The sequence below is a fragment of the Pseudopipra pipra genome, chromosome 1, assembly GCF_036250125.1.
Source record: "Pseudopipra pipra isolate bDixPip1 chromosome 1, bDixPip1.hap1, whole genome shotgun sequence".
Lineage (NCBI taxonomy): Eukaryota > Metazoa > Chordata > Aves > Passeriformes > Pipridae > Pseudopipra > Pseudopipra pipra.
Genome location: NC_087549.1, coordinates 113,711,022 through 113,734,800, shown reverse-complemented (window position 1 = coordinate 113,734,800; position 23,779 = coordinate 113,711,022). Strand labels below are relative to the sequence as shown.

The 23,779-nt window shown below is 37.9% G+C and overlaps 1 protein-coding gene across 2 annotated transcripts in view; it reads right to left on the bottom strand.

Annotated features, from left to right (window-relative positions):
• OSBPL10 (oxysterol binding protein like 10) overlaps positions 1-23,779 on the bottom strand; it is a 113,079-nt gene that overhangs the window by 43,410 nt on the left and 45,890 nt on the right. For both annotated transcript variants that reach the window (XM_064672379.1, XM_064672368.1), the window contains exon 5: positions 7,322-7,532. In XM_064672379.1, coding sequence (XP_064528449.1) covers positions 7,322-7,532 — 211 coding nt within the window. The remainder of the gene's footprint in view (positions 1-7,321; positions 7,533-23,779) is intronic.

Genomic DNA, 23,779 nt, shown 5'->3' with positions numbered 1-23,779 from the left:
GCATGGGAGGAAGGAAGCTTTCCATCAGCATTAACAGTAAAAGTCAACTGGAGAAGTTAAAATAAAAATGTTGGTTTCTTGGAAGAAATTCACTTATCTGAAAACCATTAAAAATTTTTTACTCTGTTTCATGTTAATTAGTACAGATTTCAAAGAGGGGAAAAAAGCAAATTAAAATACATTTTTTTCCCTTTTGAATAGCCACAGTTTTATGGAGCATGCCTATGCTTCTCACTCTTCATAACTTTGTAGTAACAGATCTCGGTCAATTTTTTTGTTTCTCCCTGGCAAACAGCTGAATATTGGACTACTGCTGCTATTCTCATATTAGAGAAACACTAAAAGCAATTGAACTGACTTCTCTTTATGCCAATCTTTGAAAATCTGATCATTTCCTTAGGCTATCCATTTTCCCTTTGCATATACAATGTACCTGGCCTTCACTGTAAACAGTTGCTTTTAAATTTTTTTTAATCTAATTTATGTAAATAAGCACAATAAAAAGCTCCCATTTGAATAACTACCTTGCTTTGGGAAAAATTTTTAAGTGTGAACATTTACTTCATCATTGCTTACATGTTTTTAAAGACACTATACTAGTTTTCCTCTTCAGTACAAACACATTATAAAAAGACCAATTCCTTCATCTTTCTCTGCACATTTTAGAGTATCTTAGATACACAGAAACTGTTAAAACTAGGCAAGGATGTTTTTCTTCCTGTCCCAAGGGCAATGCTGCCCTCACAAAACAAGAAATCTTGTCAGACTAATCAATTGTTAAGCAGATCTTAAAAACGCATTATGACCTAGCCAATAGGATGCCAGGAGTTAAAGTCCAAAGGATAATAGAGCACGTGTTCCCTCAACACCTCTGCATATCAGAAAAACTGTTTTGTTAAACTGTCTGCCTGGAATATGACTACACTGCAGAAGAGAAAGTAAAAGGTATTAGTCATAGACCACAGAAATCTAAATAAACAAAAAGTCATCTCTCTGAAAAAGTTGATAAAATTCATGCCTAGTTTCAGAGGCCCATCAAGGAACCTTTGATGTTCTTTAATCTACAAATCTTACTCCGAGATGTCAGCATTCTCATATCATCCCACGGGAGGTGCCATATACCTACTATAGCAGCCTACTTTTCAGGCAAAAGCAATGTATGATGAGAGAACTCATCAGAAATAATCTTAAAATCAACTAAGACTAGAAAATGACCTCTATGTAGAAAGCGAAAAGCCATATCAACGTGGCTCCCACTTCACTCACATTATGAGTTTTCCAAAACTTTTCAATACAGTTTCTCTGCTTTTTTTTTTTTTCTGTTTTTCAGTACATCCAAAATGTTCTCATCTGCACTAGTACAAATTATTCTTACCACAAAATAGTACAGGTAGTTGTTGTCTATGCCATATCAAATCAAATTCTTTTACTGGAATTTACTCTCTCTGCAGACTAAGCTGCCATCTGTAAATCCACTCTAACCAAGTTGCCATCTTTGCCAGTTTATGGGACTGAAAAATTTCTATCACAAGTTCAATTCCCTGTTCTTATAACAACTTCAAGGAAAAAAAACATAAAAAACTAAACATATTATGAGAAAGTTTATCTTCAGAGTTGGATTAGAATAAGAAGAAACTGCTGTCATGCCTTTTTTTTAAGCTAGACTTTTTTTCTCTGTTCTGAGTCATAGCCAAAGACAGCTGATAGAAAAGTAAATTCAAATCTACTTTGATATATTTCAGAGTTCTAAACAAATTCTCCAAAAAGGCAGTCACAATGATACAAAAGCATTCACAGCTACATAGCTACTTTACTATTTGCTTTAAGACTATGCAAAGCACTACACTAACTAAAACAAGACATCTGTTTCTGCAGTAAACGATATAAAATTAGAAAGGACATACCAAATACACAACTAGTAAAATCAGCCAGATCTCTTCTACCTGCATGGTGTTGGTTCTGTAGTTCCAGAAGTGAAAACCCAGGTCTGATTCCTCTGAAATTCAGTGGATATGTACATACAAAACAAAAGCTCTTATAGAAAATACCCAAAAATTAGATTCTTTCCCTCTTACCCTCAACATCAATTTCCACTGTGATGAACATGCAGGAGACAAATCCAAGGCACACAAGAATGCTTCTACATAAGCAAAGTACAGCCCCCAAACACAACCTACTATCCCTTCCCTACAGCAATGCAGTAGTTCACAAACATCTATTTCAGAGAGCACAACAGGCTGTATCCCGCTTAAGCACCCTCAGGAAAAACATGTTTCCCTTCTACAGGTGCACACAGCAGGAGGGAGGGAAATTCTCTCAAAAGAGAAGGCTTACGGGACATTTTTCCATTAGGCAATGTTGATAATCCTCTTTTGTTGGTTCTGATTTTCTAGGTACCTGATGTACCTTCAAACTCACTCTTGCATGATAATCGATGCATGAAATATGCTTAATACCTACCTCAATTCTACAACAAAAACTCTTTTAATTTTAAGTCCTCTGATCTTGATTTATAGACTACAGAAAAACCCATGTTTTTTGCTGGCACAATTGCAAACTAATGTCTATTGATAACACTCTTACAATATATTGTAACTATACTTTAACAAATATCCCCTTAACAATGCAGTGGTATCCCTTGAAGAGAGACCAGTATTAGGTCTGGATTTCTTCCCCTGCTGGGGATGGATGCGACAGTTTTGTCTCTCCGCTGAATCCCTACTGAACCAGCAACAGCAAGCGGCAGTTGCGTATCTGCTTTTCAGATCAGAAAGACAACATTATATTTGCTAATGCTGTGTGGGGGCTAGAAAGCAATGTTATCTTCAAATGAAAGAAGAACATGTAAGGAATAATGTATTAGCCTTTAGATAGAAGAGCAAATTGTTCTGGTTATTCTTGACAGAAGCAAGTCTGGTGATGCAATTACGGGAGAACTGACTGACCATGACAAATTTAGTGAAGTACACCAGTAACAAAGAGTACCTTTTCCCCTGTCTTCTTTCCTCACAGCATTTGGAGGGCAGGGACAGTTAAGCACAAACAAGGACTTCTCTGCTCATTTTTCTGGCTTGTCATCTCAGCTGCCAGAGAATTTCTAGTTGTCATGTGTCACCAAATTGAAAGCATCTAGATTGTCTTTCCTATCCATTTATTTTCTCAAAAAAGGCAGCAATAGTGAATATAAAATTCAAGTATATCCCCACATATACCTCCAGAATCACCTTCAATCCATTTGCCACCATTGGAGCGAAAATAAGCAGCAGTTACACATTCAAATGAACTTCAATAAATCCATAGTAAGGATGAGTTTTGCTTTTGTTTTTAAAAATCTTCAGAAAAATGAAACATTCTATTCTATACTTTGGAAAAGTAGGCAAGGGAGAAACAGAAAAATATAGGAGGGAATTCCTATCAGGGAGATATTTATTCAGTAAATAAATGGCTAATGTGAAGCACAGACTGAAAGAATGGATTGATCTGTGCACGCTGCAAGAGAAGATTCTGTCTGCCAAAACACTAAAATAAAAAACCAGACTTAAAACTCAACATAAGCTGATAAAGCTACATTAAAACAAACATTCAAGGTTGCTCTGTTCACAGTTGGAAGGAAGAATGTTAACCACAGCAGCCAACAGGCTCTGGAGATAACTCTTCTGCCAAAGGCTACAGCGGTGGAAAAAAAAAAATACAGCTTTTAATATTTGAAGTGAAGACAAAAGTTTCTTCTCCACATTTTTATTTTAGAAGGCACCTGCTACCTGTCTGCATGCCAAATGAACTCAAGTTTGTCACAAGGGACTTAATGCTGATCAGCAAATGTTCGTGTACCAAAGTCGTGACATTCTTGGCCAAAAAAGCAAATCCTTGATGTTTTTCTCCCTCCTACAGAAAGACCAAAATTCCAAAACCCAAAGAAGCTTGTATGCAATTCCTCATCCTCAACTCACACACTATGTGTAACCAACACTTCCAGCTAATAATACACTTCTCCAGCGTATTTTTCAATGAAAGAAAAAAATTACAAAGAATTTAGCCAGTGATCAATGCACGTACCTTTAACAGTGACAGCTAGAAATTAATATGAAATTATTTGACATTATTTTGACTCAAAAGCAGAAACACAGACAGGATTTTGCTTCACTGACTGTTCTTGTTGATGCACTTCCAAAATCAAGCTTTAATAAAAAAGACAATCACAAAAACTCTTCCGTGAAGCTCTGGAGCAGAAGTAAAACATGTATTGACTAGCCTTCAAAACAAGATTGAAGACTTCAGTTTAATCTTCATGTCTGCTTGTAGGCTTGAGGTCTAAGACTGACAACTCATGAGAAACATGAAGTGGAAAAATCGTGTCATCCTTAAACTATTCCATGATAAAGGATGCTATAAAAATATTTTAAGTCATGACCTACACAATTGCAGATTCTGGACAAGATTTTACTGGAGTGAATGCCAAGCTGCTTTCTTTCTACTCAAGTTACTGGAAAACAAAGCAATAAAAATATTTACATCAAAGAAAGGAGATGTATTTTTTTTCCTGTCTAAAGCAATAGATACTATTTAATTATCATTTTCATAAGTGCATTCCATAAGTACTAGGTCAGTACCTCAGCTACTTTAAGTCCTTGCTTTAGAAGCAGTAAGGCTACAAGGCCTTCAGTGCACAGGGAAGTCAGCAAAACTTGCATAATTGGCCAAAGACCTCAAGGACACAATCAGAGCAAAGGTGCAGAGAACACAGAGAATGTAAATATAGATCTACTTTTAAAGCAGTTCTCTCTCTTTATGGCATAATAGTGAGAGCTTTTGATGCTGAAGGAAAGTAAACTCAAGGGTAAGTTCAAATCACCCAAGTTATGTCATCGATTATTTCTCACACTCCTCATGAGCAGGACTGTGCTGCCTGGTTGGACCAGGTTGCTTTCATGAATTGTAGGTTAGAAGCAATAGAGTAAATTATCAAATTCCTATCTGGTCTCTCTCTACAGAATTCTGTGCATCCTGACCCACAACCCCTACTAGCATCTTTACACTGTGCAGCAGATAATGAGACAGCACTAGCATGGAAACATTAGACAATAAATTGCACAGGGCCATGACACCTCACAGGAAAGGTGTTTGACACTTTCTACCAGAGGAGCATATGGCTTTTAAACTAACAAGAGTCATTTCCACCTGACAATGACAGTAAAGGCCATCTTTTGTTTACACCTTCTGGGTATGAAATTAAAAAAATTCACCTGGAGGACACAATCAAAATGAAACATATCATATCTCAGAATTAAGAGCTTGCTAGAGGATTACTTAAAGGCATTAGTCTGAATAGGTATGAGTTTACGCAGTTTTGATGACTCTGAATCTCTACCGACTCAGCAGAAACGTTAAGTCTATCAAAGTATGCCTGGAAAAGATTAAGTGTGTAGGAAAATCAGTAATCAAGACTTGTAGGCCAGGTTCTTTCAGGCAACTGTGTTGCATAACAAGGCCTAGGGGAAAAAAAAATCGTTTTACAGACATTCAGTCAGGGAGAAGAGACTAAATATTTCAGCAGCTTTTAGTTCCCATCTTTTTTTTTTTTTAACTTCTATACCAAAGAATGAGCCCACACACACACTGAAGAATTAACTGCTTCCATTCAGGTTCTCATGGTTACACCAAAGATGCTGATGTGAACCTGTGCTACTGAATTTTGATTCCTGAAAGGATTCTTGTACAAGTCTGCAGTCATAGGAGGAACAAACAAAAACACTCACTAAATTTTATGAAGTATTTCAGAGTTGTGACTTTCCTTTTTTTTTTATTATTCCTCCAAAAGACTGGGGATTCCCTTTCAGCAATTATTAATGCTGTATTTCCTTTTCTCTGTTCTTGTCCACATATCCTCAAAAATCATTACCAAGTCAAAATAGAGACACTGATTTAACAGATTACTTGGACACAGATTCAAGGACATGGACAGCAAGTCATCTATCTCTTGACAGTTCACTTAGAACACATGGACATGAAAAACAACCTTCAGGGACTTTGAAACCAGAAAGTGACTTTTCTTTGAAGGATGCTTTTCATCTTTGTTCCAAACCATTCTCTTCTGGAATTAAATTATATTAAAGAATTTAATTAAATGCACTTTATCATTACTATTTAGATAAGTGCAAGGGGTTTTTTTTCCATTTTTACAAGAAAACCAAAATACAGAAAATAAGACTTTTTTTAAATTATGATCTTTAACGAAACATCAGAATCTGGATGTGAGAAAGTCACAATATACCATAGCATAGGTGTCCAAAGTTTAAACACTGTTTTTTCCAAGAACCATTTTTACACCATTTGCCTACTTCTCAGCTAACCCTTTCACATTTGTCTTCTCCTCACAATGGGAATTGTGAGGAGTGTGTCTTACCTAGCCATCTCAGCAGCCCTGAGGACATACCCTGCCCTGCAGTAAACCTACTGCAAGTAAGGACAGATCAGAATTTGTTGTGGGAGCACCTGAAAAAAAAACACAAAAAGCCACCCCATATCCAGAGTTCTGCTGCTGCTGCTTTTCTTACATCAACACCTAATCCTATTCTTAGGACCCGGCAGTGCAGATTATGCATGGGAAAACACTAACCATCATTTCAGAAAGCTAAAGGTCCAACTCCCAATATTACAGACAGATGTAGAACTGGGTGGACTGAAAAAATTGAGCTACATGGGGACTGAGAGGTTCATGCCTGCAAAGCTCAAGGCTGAATCACACTGACATTTCAGGCTCATAAAAATTTGCCACAGGTTTGTTTTTTTTTAAATAGCAGCATGGAAAACTCTTTGCTGATTTAAAGAAAACAACAGACTGAAATAAATCCACCTCAGCAGCATCCTTCCACATAGAAAACTAAAAAAACTATTTTCACTATAGCACTGCATAATATTACACGTATTTTTATCAAACAAATCTGTACTGAGATTTCAATCAAGAAAAAAAAAGGGGGGGGCAAACTAGGGGAAGCAAAACAACCAAGACAGTTCCACACTGCCATTAAGAATATTGGTTAATCTACCTCTTCTTGATGCCAGCTTATTTTTTGTGCTGCTCTCTTCAGGACCTGATTCCTCTAAGAAGACATAGGACAATCTCTTTTCCTCCTCTCTTCTGATTTTAATATATTTTGCAGCTTATTTTTAAGCAAAGAGTTATGATGCTTGACGCTGTAGCAGCTCACAAGCTGCTCACCTCAACTTGCCTCCCTGAGGAATGGGTAATTTTGCCTGCTTCAGAATCATAATATAAAACGTCAAGTCATATAAAATAATACCCAAGAGAACTTGTGCTCACCTGATGACAGTGTTCTATTATGATGATGGCCCACTTGATGCATGCTTTGCTGTAATAGACTCAGGCATTCTCCAAGGCAGCTCAGGGTGGCAGCAGAGGTAGCTTTTAAAAGTAGCAAGTCCTGATCCAAGGCAGAAAGGGGCCCAGAACTTGGGAGAGCTTCAATGGCTTGTACAAGGTTCTTCTGTTGTCCTTCAACTTGGCTCATGATCTGTAAAGGTCCAAAAACATCTGCTGTCATAGGAAACACCACCACGTAGCTGCTGAACTCTTATGGATTGAAATAGTGACTAAATGTGAAGAACTACCACAAATGAATGTTAATGTTCTGATCCAAACATACTTACCCACAAAAACGATGGGCTTGAGACTACCAAAGGCCTGTAAAAATGTCAAGACTACGTTAGAGAAAATCGTCTCTTAAAATAGTAGGTTCACAGTAGGTTTAATAGTGACTCATACTTTCTGAAAGTCTTCATAAGGAAAAGTGTGAAAATTCTACTTCCTTCTCCATTATTAATTTAGGCTTAGATTTTCTTGCCTTTGTATGCGATCTGAGACACCCAAGGAAGTTAGTGTCTCTCCTCCCTCTTTCCTACATGAAATATCTAATCACAGTTTAAGAACGGACATTATTCATTTCTCAAGCAACAGTAAGGAATTGTTTTCACAAAATAGGTAATTTGTAAGTTTACAGACATTACATAGGATGCAACTTAGAGTACTTATTTAATATCAGATAAGAATATCAGAGGAAGAAAGTTAGCCTGTTTCTACATTTGGACCATCCAGATGAAATTGATGCTTATATAGCAGATAAAAGCATTATTTGAGCAGGCTGCTCTTTAAGGAAATTGGCGAGTTTTCAAAATCCTAAAGCCAAAAGAAAAAGGAGATATTCAAAATTTCTCTCTCCATTTTTACAGCTTGTAGGAAATTATACATGCATGTGACAAGCCTCTTACACTTACCTTGCAAAAAACTTACTGCAAAAACTTACAAGTTTATACTTGAGGTATCCAAAGCTTTCAAAAAATATATCTGAAGACATCTCAATAAACAAAGATTCAAGCTCCATTTGTCCACACTACTATACTGTAAAAATGTATTACGAACTTCATGCCCTTTTTATTATCATTTTTATATTTTCAAAGTATAGTGTGCTTCCTGTAGCATCCCTACTCTGTCATCAATAGACTGATTTAAAAAGTATATGTGGAGTGCACTGAAAAGCTAGAAAGGAAACTGAACTCAGAGATGCAAATAACCATTCTTGTAAAAAAAGAGTAGAATTACATGAAAAGCTGTTGTTGTAGTTCATAAGGAAATTTAGCCAAATGCCTTGCTGAAGGTTACAATGACATTTTAACAATCAACATTTAAAACAGAGGCCAAAGCTTCAGTAGAAGCCACAGACAATTTCAATTCCCTTTGACAGAAAACAAGATTAGTCAGAAGGTGACACAGATGCCCTCGATATGCAGCTTTAGGGAACCACTAGAATCCCAGGCAGTGCTCTGTTTTCAGAAGTCATACACAGTGTACCTGAGCTCCACAGCATGGAAAGGGGGTTGCTTCAAAGATAAAACAAAACCAAAAGCACCACAGACACACACTCATGCAAATATTCCTCCCTCAGGAAAAGAGAACAAGGAGGTAAATTGAAGGAACAACTAGCAGAAAAAAAGATGACCATCTCCCTGTAAGATTAAACAATATAATTGTATGGGAAACTGCTTCTCTCCTTTTCCCACCCTGCATAAGTGTGACATTGAAAACCTGACATTTTCATGCTTCACAGCAACAATGTTCTATTTTCATTTCTAAGGGACTAGTTTCCCTACTTTCCTTTTTTTTTTTTTTTGTGAGAAACAGCCTATATTTCCAAGATTTGCTTGCACAGGAAATAAAATCAAAAATAAAACTTCTAAAACTTCAAATATTTCAATTATCCCCTCCCCCTTAATAATGGACAACTATATTCTTCTGCAGATAAGACAGGAGAATAAGACACACTGGTTAGAGACCTTACGAAACATTTGGAAAATTAACTGAATGTTTGCCGTTATCACCTAGCCCAAAACTTTATAGGCTTTTATCAGCAATATCTTTCCTAGATTAGGAGAAATTTCAATAAAATCAATGATTTATTCAAAACAAGGTGTTGCTCTGAGTCTTACTGTTCTCTAGCTGACCTGAGATAGCTTTAAAGCAGCCTTTTGATTCATCCTTTCCGTGTCACCTAGTTTCATGTTACAGTTGTGATACCAGCAGCTGTTCTACAGACCTGACACAGCAGAAGACAAATTCTGTGTAGTGTTCAAATTATTAGAACTTATTGAATATTTACTGCTCAAGCACTGATCAAAACCATCCTGTTTAAGGTGCTGAATGACCAGAACAAAGAGGAAGAATCTCCCCTATTCTAGAGAGTGACAGAACAACTCTGTGACCAAAAGAGTAACGATATAACATATATTATTGAAATAATTGAACGGACAGCTCAAATGAGTAATCCTCTACTTTTTACAACAGCAAAGGTTATTTGCCCCCATCTCCTCACCAAATTTCTACCCACTTCTCTTTCCACTCTTGTTTTGGCTTTGACACCTTGTGATAGTTTCAGTCTAGGTCTTCCTGGAGACCAGCTTGTAAACAGGAAGGAACTAGGGAAGTGACCAAGGAAGTATTCCATGCTATTCCTTTGCGTAAACTGAGGTATAAATAAGCTGGTCAGAGAGACCTCCTTCTCTTCTGGCGAGGTTTGGGAACAGTAGGTCCCTGTGTTGGTCTTGCTTATCTAGAGCTGAGGCCCACAGCGACTGCTGTTGTCTGCCACACGTGAGGGGAGAGTGCAGGGCCGGGTCTGGCTGTCCTGCTTTTCTCAAGGGACGTGGTGAGATTTTGCTAGTTCTTTATTTTGTTAGTTACCAGGTTTTTCAATTGTGCAAAACTGTTTTGTTTTGTCCCTTTTTGTCCCTCTTCCCCTTTTGGGAGCCATTCAGGGTTTCTGTGTTCATATGTACATAGTATCTTAATTGTATATTTGTAATATACATAAAATATATATATATTTTTTATAGCTTTTGCTATTCCAGTTTTTTTTTTCTTTCTTCTTCTCATAGTATGGTAAAGAAACTGCACATTTTCACAAATGCACTGAAACTTCAAAAATACAACTCTATGGTAGACATAAAATAGAAAACCTGAAAGGACTACATGTATTAGAAGGAATTATATGCATGCAAATATCTAGCATTAGTAGGCCTGCATTTACTTAATTGCAAAATGTTCAGTAAGAGGAAGACACCAGCTCATATGCATGGTTTGCTCCTCTCTCTGTCTTCTCCCTGCTGTAGGAGAACAAACAGATGACACATGTTCCCTATAAACAGCGGCTCCTGAAAACATTAAGTAGATTCAGACCTTTTAGCCTGTCAGAAATTCTCAGCTATCACCGATGTTCTTGTGGTGGGCTAACTTTGGCTGGATGCCAGGTGCCCACCACTCCCCCTTCTCAGCTGGACATGTGGAGAAAAAGTACAACAAAAGGCTTGTGGGTAGATATAAGGACAGGGAAGTCTCTGCCACTCCATCCTCCTCACTCTCTTTGCCTGATCAGCACGGGGTCCTCCCATAGGAGACAGTTCTCCATGAACTGCTCCAGCACAGGTCCCTCACAGGCTCACAAGTCCTGTCAAGCAAACCTGCTTCAGCATGAGTTTTCCACAGGGTCACAGCCTCCTTCAGGGATCTATTTGCTCTGCATGGGGGGTCCTCCCAGGCTACAGGTGGATATCTGCTTGCTGTGGACTTCCAAGGACTGCACGGGGGCACAGCCTGCCTCACCACAGTCTTCACCGTGGGCTGCAGGGGAATCTCTGCTCCGCCACCTGAAGCACCACCTTCCCCTCCCTCTTCACTGACCTTGGTGTCTGTAGTTGCTTCTCTCACATATTCTCTCTTCTCTGGCTTCTGTTGAGCAGCAGTTTTCTCCCCCTTCTTAAATCTGTTATCCCAGAGGCACTATCACCATGACTGATGGGCTCAGCCTTGGCCAGCAGCAGGTCTTGGAGCCGGCTGGCATTGGCACTGTCAGACATAGGGAAGCTTCTGGCAGCTTCTCACAGAAGCCACCTCTGTGGCCCTTCTGCTGCCAAAACCTTCCTGTGCAAACCCAATACAATTCTCCTGAATGACACTACACTCAAAGAAACATGCCATCCAATGACACCTTCACAAATGATCATATGCAATAGGAAACAACTCTGATGTTTTCGTCGGTAGCTCACCCTCTCCCTACCACTTGCTCCAAACCAGCGAATTCACAGCTTCCATTGCTACCTGCTTCTTCCTCTTCCAAGCTATCTTAAAATTCTGGGTGATTGGTCTCCCTACTTGCCACAGCAACTGCTAACTACTCCTTCACAGCTGGAACTGCACCTCCTGGATCTTCCTATTGGGAACACACAGCCAACCACCATGTAAGAGACCAAACGCTTAAGAGACAAGATTCCAATGAAACAGAAAGTAGAAACTACTCAAACTCTCGGAGTCACCCTCATAGTATGTGGAAGATTAGCAGAAAAGGCCATCAGATACTCTAGATTTGCAAGAAATTTGTTTCAGACCTAAGAAGAAAAAAGAACATTCTTTCATACAGTAAATAAACTAAAATTTGTTCTTACAAAATAATTTAGGAAGTAATAATGAAAAATTGAGGTGCTGTTTTCTGTGCTAAGAGAAAAAATACAGTAATTCAATATTTTGTTAAAATACTAAATGATATATTAATCTTTCCAATGTAGAGAAACCATCTTACAAAACCTGAATGTCATTTTTGATTTAGAGCTTCAATTTGTTTCTGAGATTCCCAATTATTAAATATAATAAGCTCTCTATTCAAGATTTTTCCTCCCATCTTACAACAGAAATAAATAGAAACTGCAAAGGAAGAAAACTGAATAGCCACATCTGAATGTAAGAGCATACAACTGCTCTTGACATGATTTTATTTTAAATGCTCTTGTTATCCAGACTCCAGGACTAACAGCCCTAAGTCTGTTTGTCCAGGTCAGGTGTGTATTATGATAATCAGAACGTTTTTCAAGAATTATTGATCCTACAGGATTTCACCCAATTAACACAGTGCATCGCAACAATCTAAAGCAAACACCAGCTTTATGCCATCTATAAACCTACCCAATCCACAGCTGCCTCAGGGGCATCTCCCAAGACAATGACTTCAAGTTCCCCAAAGCAAAGGAAGAATGATATCAGCCATATTAACTCAAAGAGCAAACAGACACTCTTCCCTTTGTCATGTGCAGCTGGCCAAGAAAATAAGCAGTGTCACCAATCCTGTCTTTCTATGTAATGATTTAAATAATTCAGATAATCCTACCCTTCTTTTAGAACATAAAACGTGAAGATTTTTCAGACTGCCTCAGCCACTATCTGATGTCCACACGAGCAATTTCAATTTTAATTTAGTTTGAATTTTAGTGCTGATCACACATATTGAATCCTTTTATAGCCAGTATTAAGATATGCCTACTCATGTGTACAAAAAAATCCAAAACACTCCGGAGAAAAAGGAAAATGTTTTTTTAGCGCTGAAAACCCACACAAATTCTGTATCATCAAGCTCCTCTGTGATGTGCTAGAAATCATTTATCAAGGAGACATTCCACTCCATCAGTTAACTCTTTTTCGCTACCGTGGTAATCTCTGCACACCATCACGAGCAGCACACTGTCTGATGACTTATCTCTAGGCAATTCCTCTGAAAGATTTAATGCAGTGATTTTTACTTCTAAATCCTTTCCATTACTGACTGCATGCAAGTTGAAAACAATTATTTAAAACATGGGAAAATAAACACAATAGAAAATGCTTATATGAAAAATAGAGCATCTATAAAAATAAACAGTTGCGTGGGAAAATCTTTTAGAAATTTAAATAGTAATAGAAAAGCAACATGCATTACAACTAAGGCAAGCTGTTCTTGTGAGAAGTTTACTGCTTTCAAAGGCTGGGAAGGAGCCAATTTGCTGCTTCGTGCTTTTCTGGCAGGAATTGGTTAGTTGGTTGCTTTGTTTGGGGTTTTTTTTAATGAAGTGTAATATGAAAACACAGTCTCTCTCTCTCTCTCATACACACACACACACGTACACACACACACTTTCTGGAAATACTAGTTTTTTGCTTTTTAGGCAATAGTACCAGAAGAAAAACATTTCACAAAACACTGAAAGGACAGGAGGTGAGACCAGCTTTTCAAACTACCCTAGAGTAAGTCACAAGTGATATGTTTGAGGACCTTGGCTCTCATTGTTAAACATGTATACACCACAAGGGTTTGGGTTTTTTTCTTTTATTTAATATAAAACACTGCTTTTCTTAAAAGCAAAAGCAGATGAAGGACAGAAGAGAAGAAAGTCTAGACACAAAAAATAAAAAACCTTCTAAGCCATTGTAAACCCAATACACTGGGTTGCCAATGTGAACCTAATACAGTCATCAGTTCTGACCCTGAGCAAGGACTCCTCCTGCAATCTTGACCTGTATTTCATCAACACCACAAACTGTCATATTGTAAATATCAAAAGTTAGAACTGACAACCAGTATATATAGAAGTTATATATATATATATATATATATATGTACACATGTATGCACACACATCTACTACCAAGAATTTATCAAAATGCAAGATACCAATACCTGGAACTCCAATGTCACTAAAGCAATCACACCACTCACTAACTGGACACATTAGCTACCAATTAGGCCCAAGTTCACAATTTCCACACCATTTCCATTAATATATTCCACTTTCAACCATTTATTCTGAAAAAGGAAAGAGCATAACCATGCACGCAAAAAGACTACTGTAAATACTGTTAATCACAAGCTCAAAAAATATACCTAACCTGACAAATCCGACAAATTAAGGTAACTTCTACAAATGCTGTAGAAATGTAGGGGGGGTTCCTATTTAATGCATTTTGGTTTTAGTTAGGCATAATCACTGCAGATCAAGTGAACTTTTGCCTTGACCTAACTTCTGAAAAGCATTCTCAGACTACTCAAGGTCACTTGTTATGTGTATCTTACTACTTGATGAAAGAAATCTTCTGACAAGGATTTATGGACTTCTCTCTTTTTCTCTGTAAAGTCACATAACAGATCTTTTAATGAAATTCCATCCATAGCATGCAAGCTAGGAAGGTAAAATTACAACTTAATATATAACTGAAGTGAAAGAGCTAAATACAGAGATTGTTGCTGGAAGCTTTGCAATATCTAACAAAAGTCTCTTACCAAGACAATTTTGCATTTCAGCTCTAAAATTGTCTTGTGTACAAGACCAGATAACTACAAATATGCTTAATTTTCACAAGCAACATATCTGTACACTTCCCTTACAATGATACCTGATCTCTGGACCAAAAAGACCTCCTTGAGCTGCAAACGAGAGAATTCTACCCACGAAGCTTCAATCTGGATGAAGACCCACAGTAGCTTTTGTGAACATCACTATGCCAATGAGAAAAAATATTTTAAGAAAGGATCCTAGAACACCGAGTGAGATGTTTTCATATCTTGGAAAGACAGAACTAGATAATGACATCCATATCAGCTGTCCTTTCTTGATTACTCCTCTTTCCCACTGCAGAGAATAAGCACAAAATTCTCCATTATTGTCACCTCAGGGTAGCAGTCAGCTTGACCTCAATTATCTTAACTAAGCAAACAATGAACAGTAAAATTGGAATGACTTGTTATATAATAGTTATTAAGGCTTAGACACACACATCCTATCAATGAAGCTTCAAAGGAGCAAGTTAATTTTCACTTGGCATGTAATTTACAGACAGAGACACAAAAAATGACAGAACAAACAGAACTATACCTCTAACAATCAGGATGGAAGCTAATCACCAGGGCACACTTTTTCTTTTCAGTTCTTGCCTCTACTTTCATAATTCAATTTCTTTCCTCAAAGGAGGATGAAAACAAGCTCCCCCAACCCCCATCCGTTATTTTGTTCTCTTTTCCCTAACCAGGAATCCACATCATCTCTGTTACGGGAAAAACTGAAAAGTCAGTTGCTACATATCTTTATTGTCTCAGCTAAGAAAACATTATTTCCTTTGGGGTTATGTTTTGGCTTTCTGTGCTCAGCCTTCTCACCACTCACTCAGTAGGGTGGTTCCTTGCAAGGAAAGCCTTACAGAACAAAGATCAAATGTCATTAGGACCCAGTCTAAAAGCCAAGTCTAAGATAACCAGGAAAACAAGGAGCAGAGGAGGCAGACCAGCTCGTTTCCTGTTCTTAGCTACTCTTTGCAATATGCTGCTTCCACTGACACTGCTGCTGTTCCACTGGTCACCATCAGCACCTCCGGGGACCTCACCACACGATTTACTCTTCAGGGACCAACTGTTATTTACCTAATGCTGTAATGAACTTTCAAAATTGGCTAGTTAATTTATTCATAGACTAAACATGATCCTATGCTCCAGACTTTACACATTCAATTCCTATTTTATATCTTCAAATTCTGTAACTTGGACACTTGCTGCATATCCTTACAACATACTATCATTCTATTTTGTGAAGACAACATTCATTATTCATTTGATGAACTACAGGGTCTTGCTCACTAGCCTACTATCCAGTAGTTTATTAATCACACCTTCAAGCTCTCTTGCTATTAGTTGCACAGCTACAATAATCAGACTTTGTATTTTCTAGGTCTGAGTACTATTACTTTAGTCCCTAAGGTTGCTAGACTTGTAAGGAGGGAGGAAAAAGAGGAGACAGGTTGTTTTTTGTTGAGGGTTCTGGAAGCCTTAAACATTCCTTGCAGTAGCAGAGCAAGAAAATTAATCTATCTTTCAAAGAAATTTTAGTTTGTTGCAACTCAGGTATATGAGAGGAAGCTCCTCCTTTCCTTCAATCCTTTAAAAGAGGCAGAAGCTCAGTGAGAAAACAAGCTGACCTAACTACCTGTTTTACAAAAGCATCTCTCTGCTCAGAAGAATGAAAGACAGGATACACTTAGAAGATCTATCCTTAAATACCAAAGAGTGTATGACATCTCTGATTGTCAACGTTCTCCAGGACTTTATGCAGACACTTTATTTGTAGGCGAAACACTCCCAAGGACAACTTGAGTGTTCTCTGTGTGTTTCTGTGGAACTCTGCTTCTTACATCGGGAAATAGAGACACCAGAGAGAACTTCACAGCCCTTGCAACACATATGCCAGTTAGTAAAGAGGATCTAAGCAGTTCTGGCAGGATCCCTGAGAATGCCTCCAGCAATCTCCACAGAACAGCTCACCTGCTTTGGGCCAAAACAAATCAGAAGGTTCCCTTTGCTACTTCACGACGACTCCTTACCAGACTTCCTTATGACAATTCCAGACTTAAGATTAAATGCATACTTCTGGTATTCCATCCGTCTTTCTCCTCACCTGAGAAATGAGCTACTGAATGACAAAGACAACTGGGGACAGGGGTGAGGAAAAGACCTTGGGTCCACACAGACAGACTAGGCCAAAAGGTCAAATTTTGCCAGAGAATATTCCAGCAGATAGACAATCTTGGATTTTCTAAACCAAAGGATGTTTTTAATCATAATCAATACTCTGAGATATTCAGCTTCTCTTGAATGCCTTCATGTTTTATAGATGGGGGGAAAAAAATAGGGGGAGCGGGAAGGCTTTTCCTGTCATACTCTCAAAATCTGCTAGTTATTCTTAGAATCCCTGCTTTTTCCCTCCCAAACAAACATAAACTTCATGTTCTTTTCCCTGTAGAAGAGGAAGATTTACAAACAAACCAAAGTACTACAATTCTAATAGTGTCAGCTCTCTTAAGAGTTTCATGGAGCTACTCCACAAGTCTTTAGGTGAGAAGGGAAATATTTTTTAGTAAGAGCTGTCTGCCATAAAAAATACACAAGTGAAAGAACATGATTCAGACAAATTGTTTCAATGAGCACTGATTTTCCCCACAAATCAGAGTGAGGAAATTCTTCTGCAAAATGATCAGTATCAAGCTACCATTGGTCACTTTGCCACTGAAGGGAGGTGTCTGGGAATCAGGGCATACTGGAGGAGACATTACAGGTTTTCTTTTTTGCCTGTTGTGTTAGAGCTCCCTGCGAATATTCCACACATCTAAGGTAACACATGACATTTGCAACCAGTTTGTACAAAAACACAACTACTAAGTGCTGGGTTCCCCCATCATGATCCTTTTTCTTAAGTATTGTATAATCTACCTGCTATATTAACCACATACTACTAAATAGTCACCTATTGAGATCTACCATTTACTATCAAAGACAACTCAAGGGGAACAGAGTGTCGGGATCTTGAGAAAAAAATCACGGAGGGGAGGGAAGGGGAGAGGTTCGGAGAGGAGAGGAAAAAAGGAGACAGTTGCTCCCAAGTTGCTCCAGAACCCCCTTGCTTTCAGTGATCAAGAACCAAAAATCAGAGAAGGAAGAAAGAGGAAGGAGTCTGCAAGTTCAAGTAAATCTTCAATGGCCACTGGCTGCCATCTAGCCAAGCAGGAAGTACACTCTTCTATTTTAAACCACAGAATGCAGCACTGAGAGCACAGTTTATAAAAAGCATCTTCTGGGAAATTACTCTTATGCAATTTTACCATAAAAATTACCTTGCTAAGTCATTATTTTTAGCGATTAAACATTACTCATAAGCAGATGTTATTCTATGGGCTCTTCTGAGTAGCAGTTTTTCTTACACAGTTCAGAAGGATCACTTTGCTGAAGTTAACAGCTACAGTACAGAGCGGGAAAGCATATTTTGATTACCAGCAATTAAGGCACATTTGTGAATTTCAAGCATTCCAAAGAGCACTTAAAAGGTTGCTGCTAGCCATTAAGTCAACATCAGCAATCACAAGAAAATTCTATTAGTTTACCACGCTATAGCATACTATTGATATAAGGTGGGGTTTGGACTTTGAGTGAAATTAGTCTTCTGAAGAGAAAAGGCCATGTTGAACATAAATTATACATTTCAACATGAGTAGCTTCAAAGATGAGGAGGTTCCTCTCAGAACACTTGGTGTTAGAAAATGTAACTCTGAAACTTTTTAAATTTTTATTATTATTCCATATTCAGCTGGGAATACATAAACACACATACAACCACTCAGGGAAGTCCAAAATCCCATACAGTATTTATGCAAATTTCCGATGGACAGTTCCAGTGCTCCTTCCCTTTCCTATGATTGCTTATATATCCTTTCACCCCTCCTCCCACTTAGCCACCTAGCTTGTAGTGTCCAAGCACAAAACAAAATTTTGTTTCTGTCATTTAAAAAACTCTCAGCTGCGCAGTATAGACTGGAATGACTTTCAAAGTACATATTACTTCCCCATCTCACAGTCAATTCACCTCATGTTTTCTGAAAAGCAAGTGAGCTGACAGTATCAAGGCTATCTAATCTTGCCATTCCTGAGTCTTGAATAAAGTGTACCTCTATAGCTTTTGACAAAGCATTCCAAATCCATCCTTTTGACTTCCCAATACCGTCCCAAAGTTGACTGTCAACTGGTTTAAGTTGACATCATTAACTTTACAGCACCAAAGTGACTCAACATACACCACCATAATTTTGAGTAGCCAATTTGTGACATACTGTAATATGGCTGAAGTACCTTTATACAGCAACTTTCCCACAAATCCACGTGTTTTGTGTCTGCCAGCCTAGACCTATCAAGCAGACTGCAGTCGGATAACGGGGTTCTCTGAGAAAAACTGCAAGCAGTTATCCCAGAACACAGTCGATACCACCAAAAAAACATGCTAAGAAATTTGTGCAAGAACATAAAACTATGCTTCCTGGGAAGTGGGAAAGGGAAAAGACAAATACATGAACCATAATAAAAACTAAAAATAATTCCTCAGTTACAGGTATATATACGTCTAGAACCTATAATTCCAAGCTGCTTTACAGCACATGTCAGATTCAGGCAGACATAATTCTGGTTTGCTTGTTGGATGAGATGTTTCTGTCAAGGGCTGGACTTGATGCTCTCGGAGGTCCCTTCCAACCCAGCTGATTCTATGAGTCTATGATTATCTTCTTAGCGTATTTTCAAAGCATATTGTCAGAAATCAGAATTGTACCCAAGAAGTAGGTAAGCAGCTGCTCAAAAGCATGTATGTAACACAGTTTCCAAAGCATTCAAAACCTGCAAGCCAAGCATTACCAAGATCACAGTAAGAACATGTAGCAAAAGCTGTTAGAGATCAGGTCTTTATTAAATAACTGAGAACTATAGTTTGTTGTAAACTCAAAACGTTTTGAATTTTGTAGAGCAGCATACAGCACTTTAGGTGTTACACAAGGAACTGAAGATTATAGTAAGCCCCTCAATAAAAGTATAAAATAATGTAAACTTAATGGTATGCTTAAAATATATATGCCATGTCTATGGTTACTTTCTCCTTGAGGGCATTTATGTAAGTACTTTCTGTACTTAATATCTGAAACTTGGCTAGCCACCTAATATTACATTGTCATCCATTACTGCTGAGAACATTCAAAAATATCTTCTACTTAATTTAATAAAAATAGCATGTAAGTGTGGGCTAACAAAATAGCCCATGTATCTTGGAAGAAGTAATTTGCATTACAAACAGAGCAGCAGAAGGTGCCCCTTGTCATGTTCTGGGTTTGCTGTGATAATCACTGCTGCAGCAGCCAGCCACCCAGAAACACACACTGAAAGCAAGGCCATGAGATCTGATACCCTAATCTGAGAAAAGATTTACTGAAGTATGTTTTCTTTAAAGCTTCATTTTCCAACTCTGAACTCTAACTTGAAACTACTGCAAAATTTGTGCTTTAATTGTGAAAGAAAACAGCCCTACAGTTTTCCAAATATGCAGGTACATCTATGATACTCTGTGCTGTTTTATATATGCATATAAAACAGAATAGTTGAATTTTTTAAGTAAAACAGAATTAAGTGACAGTTTTGAAGGCACACAAAAGATGGAGACTGAATTCCCTTCAAATCTGACTTCTCTCAAGCTCCCTTGGGAACCTACCCATTTATTTGAAATTTAATGAAATGTTTTAATAACTGTAAAGAGTAATCTTAGCTTCTCTGTAATTGCTTAAGAAAATGAATGCTGCAGCAATCTCTGAACGTAGTTATCGTACGCACTGTATTATCCCTAATTTATAAATTGCCATTTATTAAATGATTGAAAATTATCATCTTTGCACATGCTCAATTATGACTAAACTATAGGCTGAAGAAAAACCATGAAAAGAAGCCATGTTTGTATTATTTGCATTTTTCAGATTTGGATGGGGGGGACATCAGGGGGGAATCTCAGAAATAATGAGCCAGGTTCACTCTTGACATAACCTGTATGGGCGAACAGTGTAATTTTAGTAGAATATTTGCTCTACGATTCCCATAGCAACCTTAATTCTCCCTGCCTGGGTATCTGGAATCCAGGATGACTCAATCCTTTGAATACAAAATCAAGTGCACAAAATAAGGTGTAGTTTAGGAAGGTGTAACTTATATGCACTTTTAGTGTCCTCAAACATATTGTAAATGCAAGGTAAAGGCTTAGAGATCACAAAATAATTCAGCTCATGTTCATGTGATAATAACTACTGGTTTATAGTATTAGAACAATTTACATCTCCTCATCCCCAAAGTGAGACAGTTAATGCTATTTACTGAATAATTTTTATAAGGACATGCACAGTTACTACTCTGGGAGGTACTAGACTGACACTGTCAGGGATTTAGACATCCCATTTACTCCCCAAGGAGACAAGTTTCTATTGATCTTAGCAGTACTAACTTGAGGTAGAATAAACAGACATAAGAGATGAGGTATCTATAGACAAGTCAAACAGCCTCCAAACAAAATGCCACAGAAGGCACCAAATAACTGCATCTGTTCTACATGCTCTCAATTCTCTTTTTGTCTATAAGGAGACAAAGAATAGGCAATCACTCAAACATTGCTGTACAGCCAGGAGAACATTTCTCTATGCTGCACAAGGATCACACGTTTCTAGAACTGGGGCCATGACCAATTCAGAAGAAAGTGCAATGGTGACACTTGCAGCTGCCCTTTTCAGACCTCATGTTAGGTTTGAAACTGGCTTTTACTGTTACAGGTCTAATGGCCCTAAACAAATTATAATGGCTCCTGTTAAAATACAGCTGGGAACAACCCTCTTAGTATCAGCCAGCTCAGCTACAACTAAGCTGTTAAACATATCCATAACATAAATTTATATTACAGTACTCCTCAATTAGAAAAGTGTGTCTAAACACAGTTAAATAGTACTAGCTGTCATATAACCTACACTAGCATGTCCTATGCCAAATAAATATCACCTCCTGAATTAAGGTTTAAGGTCTTATTCACTTTCCATTGACTTCAATGGACACAGAACTGACCCAAAGGTTTCCTGCTGTCATTTCTTCACTACTGCTAGCCAAGAAGAAATTACTGCTTTCTGAGAAACAGCTGGGTTTGGTTTGAGTTTTTTGCAAGCACTTTCATATTATCTGTTGTAGATAATTAAAATTAAATGTCGGTGAGTTTGCAAACAAACAAACATGCCATAATACGTATAAAGTATAGACATAGTATTATTAAGTAACATATCTCATTTTCTGACCAGCATCCACCTATAGTTATAGACTACTTATTTTGTATATGATACGATACACTTGATGAAAGATGATCAATAGGATGAGCCCTTACCTGTAATTTATTATGTATAGTGGAGGGTGGGAGGAAGATATTTTACAAACAAGTCCAAGAAAAAATTGAAAGCTATAACTAACAAAGGTTACTCCTCTGTGTTCTTTCCCCTCCCTTTCCAAAATTGCCACTCACTGTACCACCATATTATTTTTCCAAATGAACAGAAAACAGGACAATCCAATTTCAGAATTGAAACAGTGTGAACACTTTCTGCATTATCTATTAAAGATGAAATGCCTTGGTCAGTCCAACTGAGAAACCTATGTAGAATGTATTTACTACACTAGTTTTGAAGTGCAGGAAGACTCAAGTTAACCACAAACTGCCACAAACATCACAAAGCCACCTTTTATACTGAAACATGTCTGGAAAGAAAAATGGCCATGATTTTAGGTAACTAGTTCTAAATCTGACTAGCAAAGGCACAGCAGCACTGACTTCAGGAGTGCTACTGCAGACACAGTCCATGGTTATCACTCTCCCCTTGATAAAGCACCTAGATTACTAGGCCAGAAAGACTGAAGTTAGCACAGTTTAGCAGTCCATGTTATATCCACCCCTTAGGTGAACATGATGAAACCATTTTCATCTCCCAAAAGCATATATTTGATTTATTACTCATGCAGGCCTGAAGGTCACTTTTGTCACAAAGCTAGCTCTCCTCTTCCTACACTCCAAAATCAAGGTGAGAACTGCCAGTGAAAGCAATGATCTAGTATACAGCACTTTTCCCTACTTACACAGAAATAGTTATACACAAAATTAGACACATCCTTTCAAAAACACTTCAATTATTAGCAGGATTTTTTAAATGTTCTTTGTGCATACTTCACACTGTTTATGCATGATGTCCTGTTCAAGGAGCTGAATCAACTTTTTTCATGTGCCCTTATTGCACAACCTTGCAGAACCTCAAAGCTATGCCAAACATCAAGACCTACAGCGTTCTTTTTGCTAGAACTTACACTAGATTGACCTTATCCACTGACATGAAATAAAAAGCAAAACTTGACTTTTTCAAAGCTGAAAAGTAAAATCTGGCATAGATCAAAAATCATCAGGATTTCCCCCAGTACCAGTTCAAACACTGACTACAAAGCTTTAACACCAAAATACAGCTTAGTGTATGTGTTTGCGTGTTCACATATGTGAAAGTCCCCCAAGTTGAATGTCTCCCCAAGTGACTGAAGTACTGCATCTCCTTCTTCATCTACCATGCTGCCTGTGCAGTGCTATAATTCTTCAACAGAACAAACAGTTCTCCACAGACAACAGCCTTTTCTGCTAACAGCAGCTAACCACAGTATCTAATTTTGCTATCCAAATATTACAGTGACCTGAAGACATTCACTTCTTGCTTGAAAAATCCTCAGTGTTTTAGAATCAACTCCTTCTCCTAGTAACCACATAAAATTGGACACTTGCAGGCCACACAAAATTGCTGGTGAACCTCAATCCAGGAAGCCCTAGGTGTAGGTCCTAGATTTTCCTATACTGTAAGGGAGGAAGCAAAGAACTATCACCTGGCTGCCTAATTCATGCAGGAATCAAATGGTAACCATATTTATACATGGAAAAGGACATGCAAGAAGCAGTAGGACTGTCAAGTTCTGGAACTACCCCACTGTCACATAAAATGGGATTTCAAAGG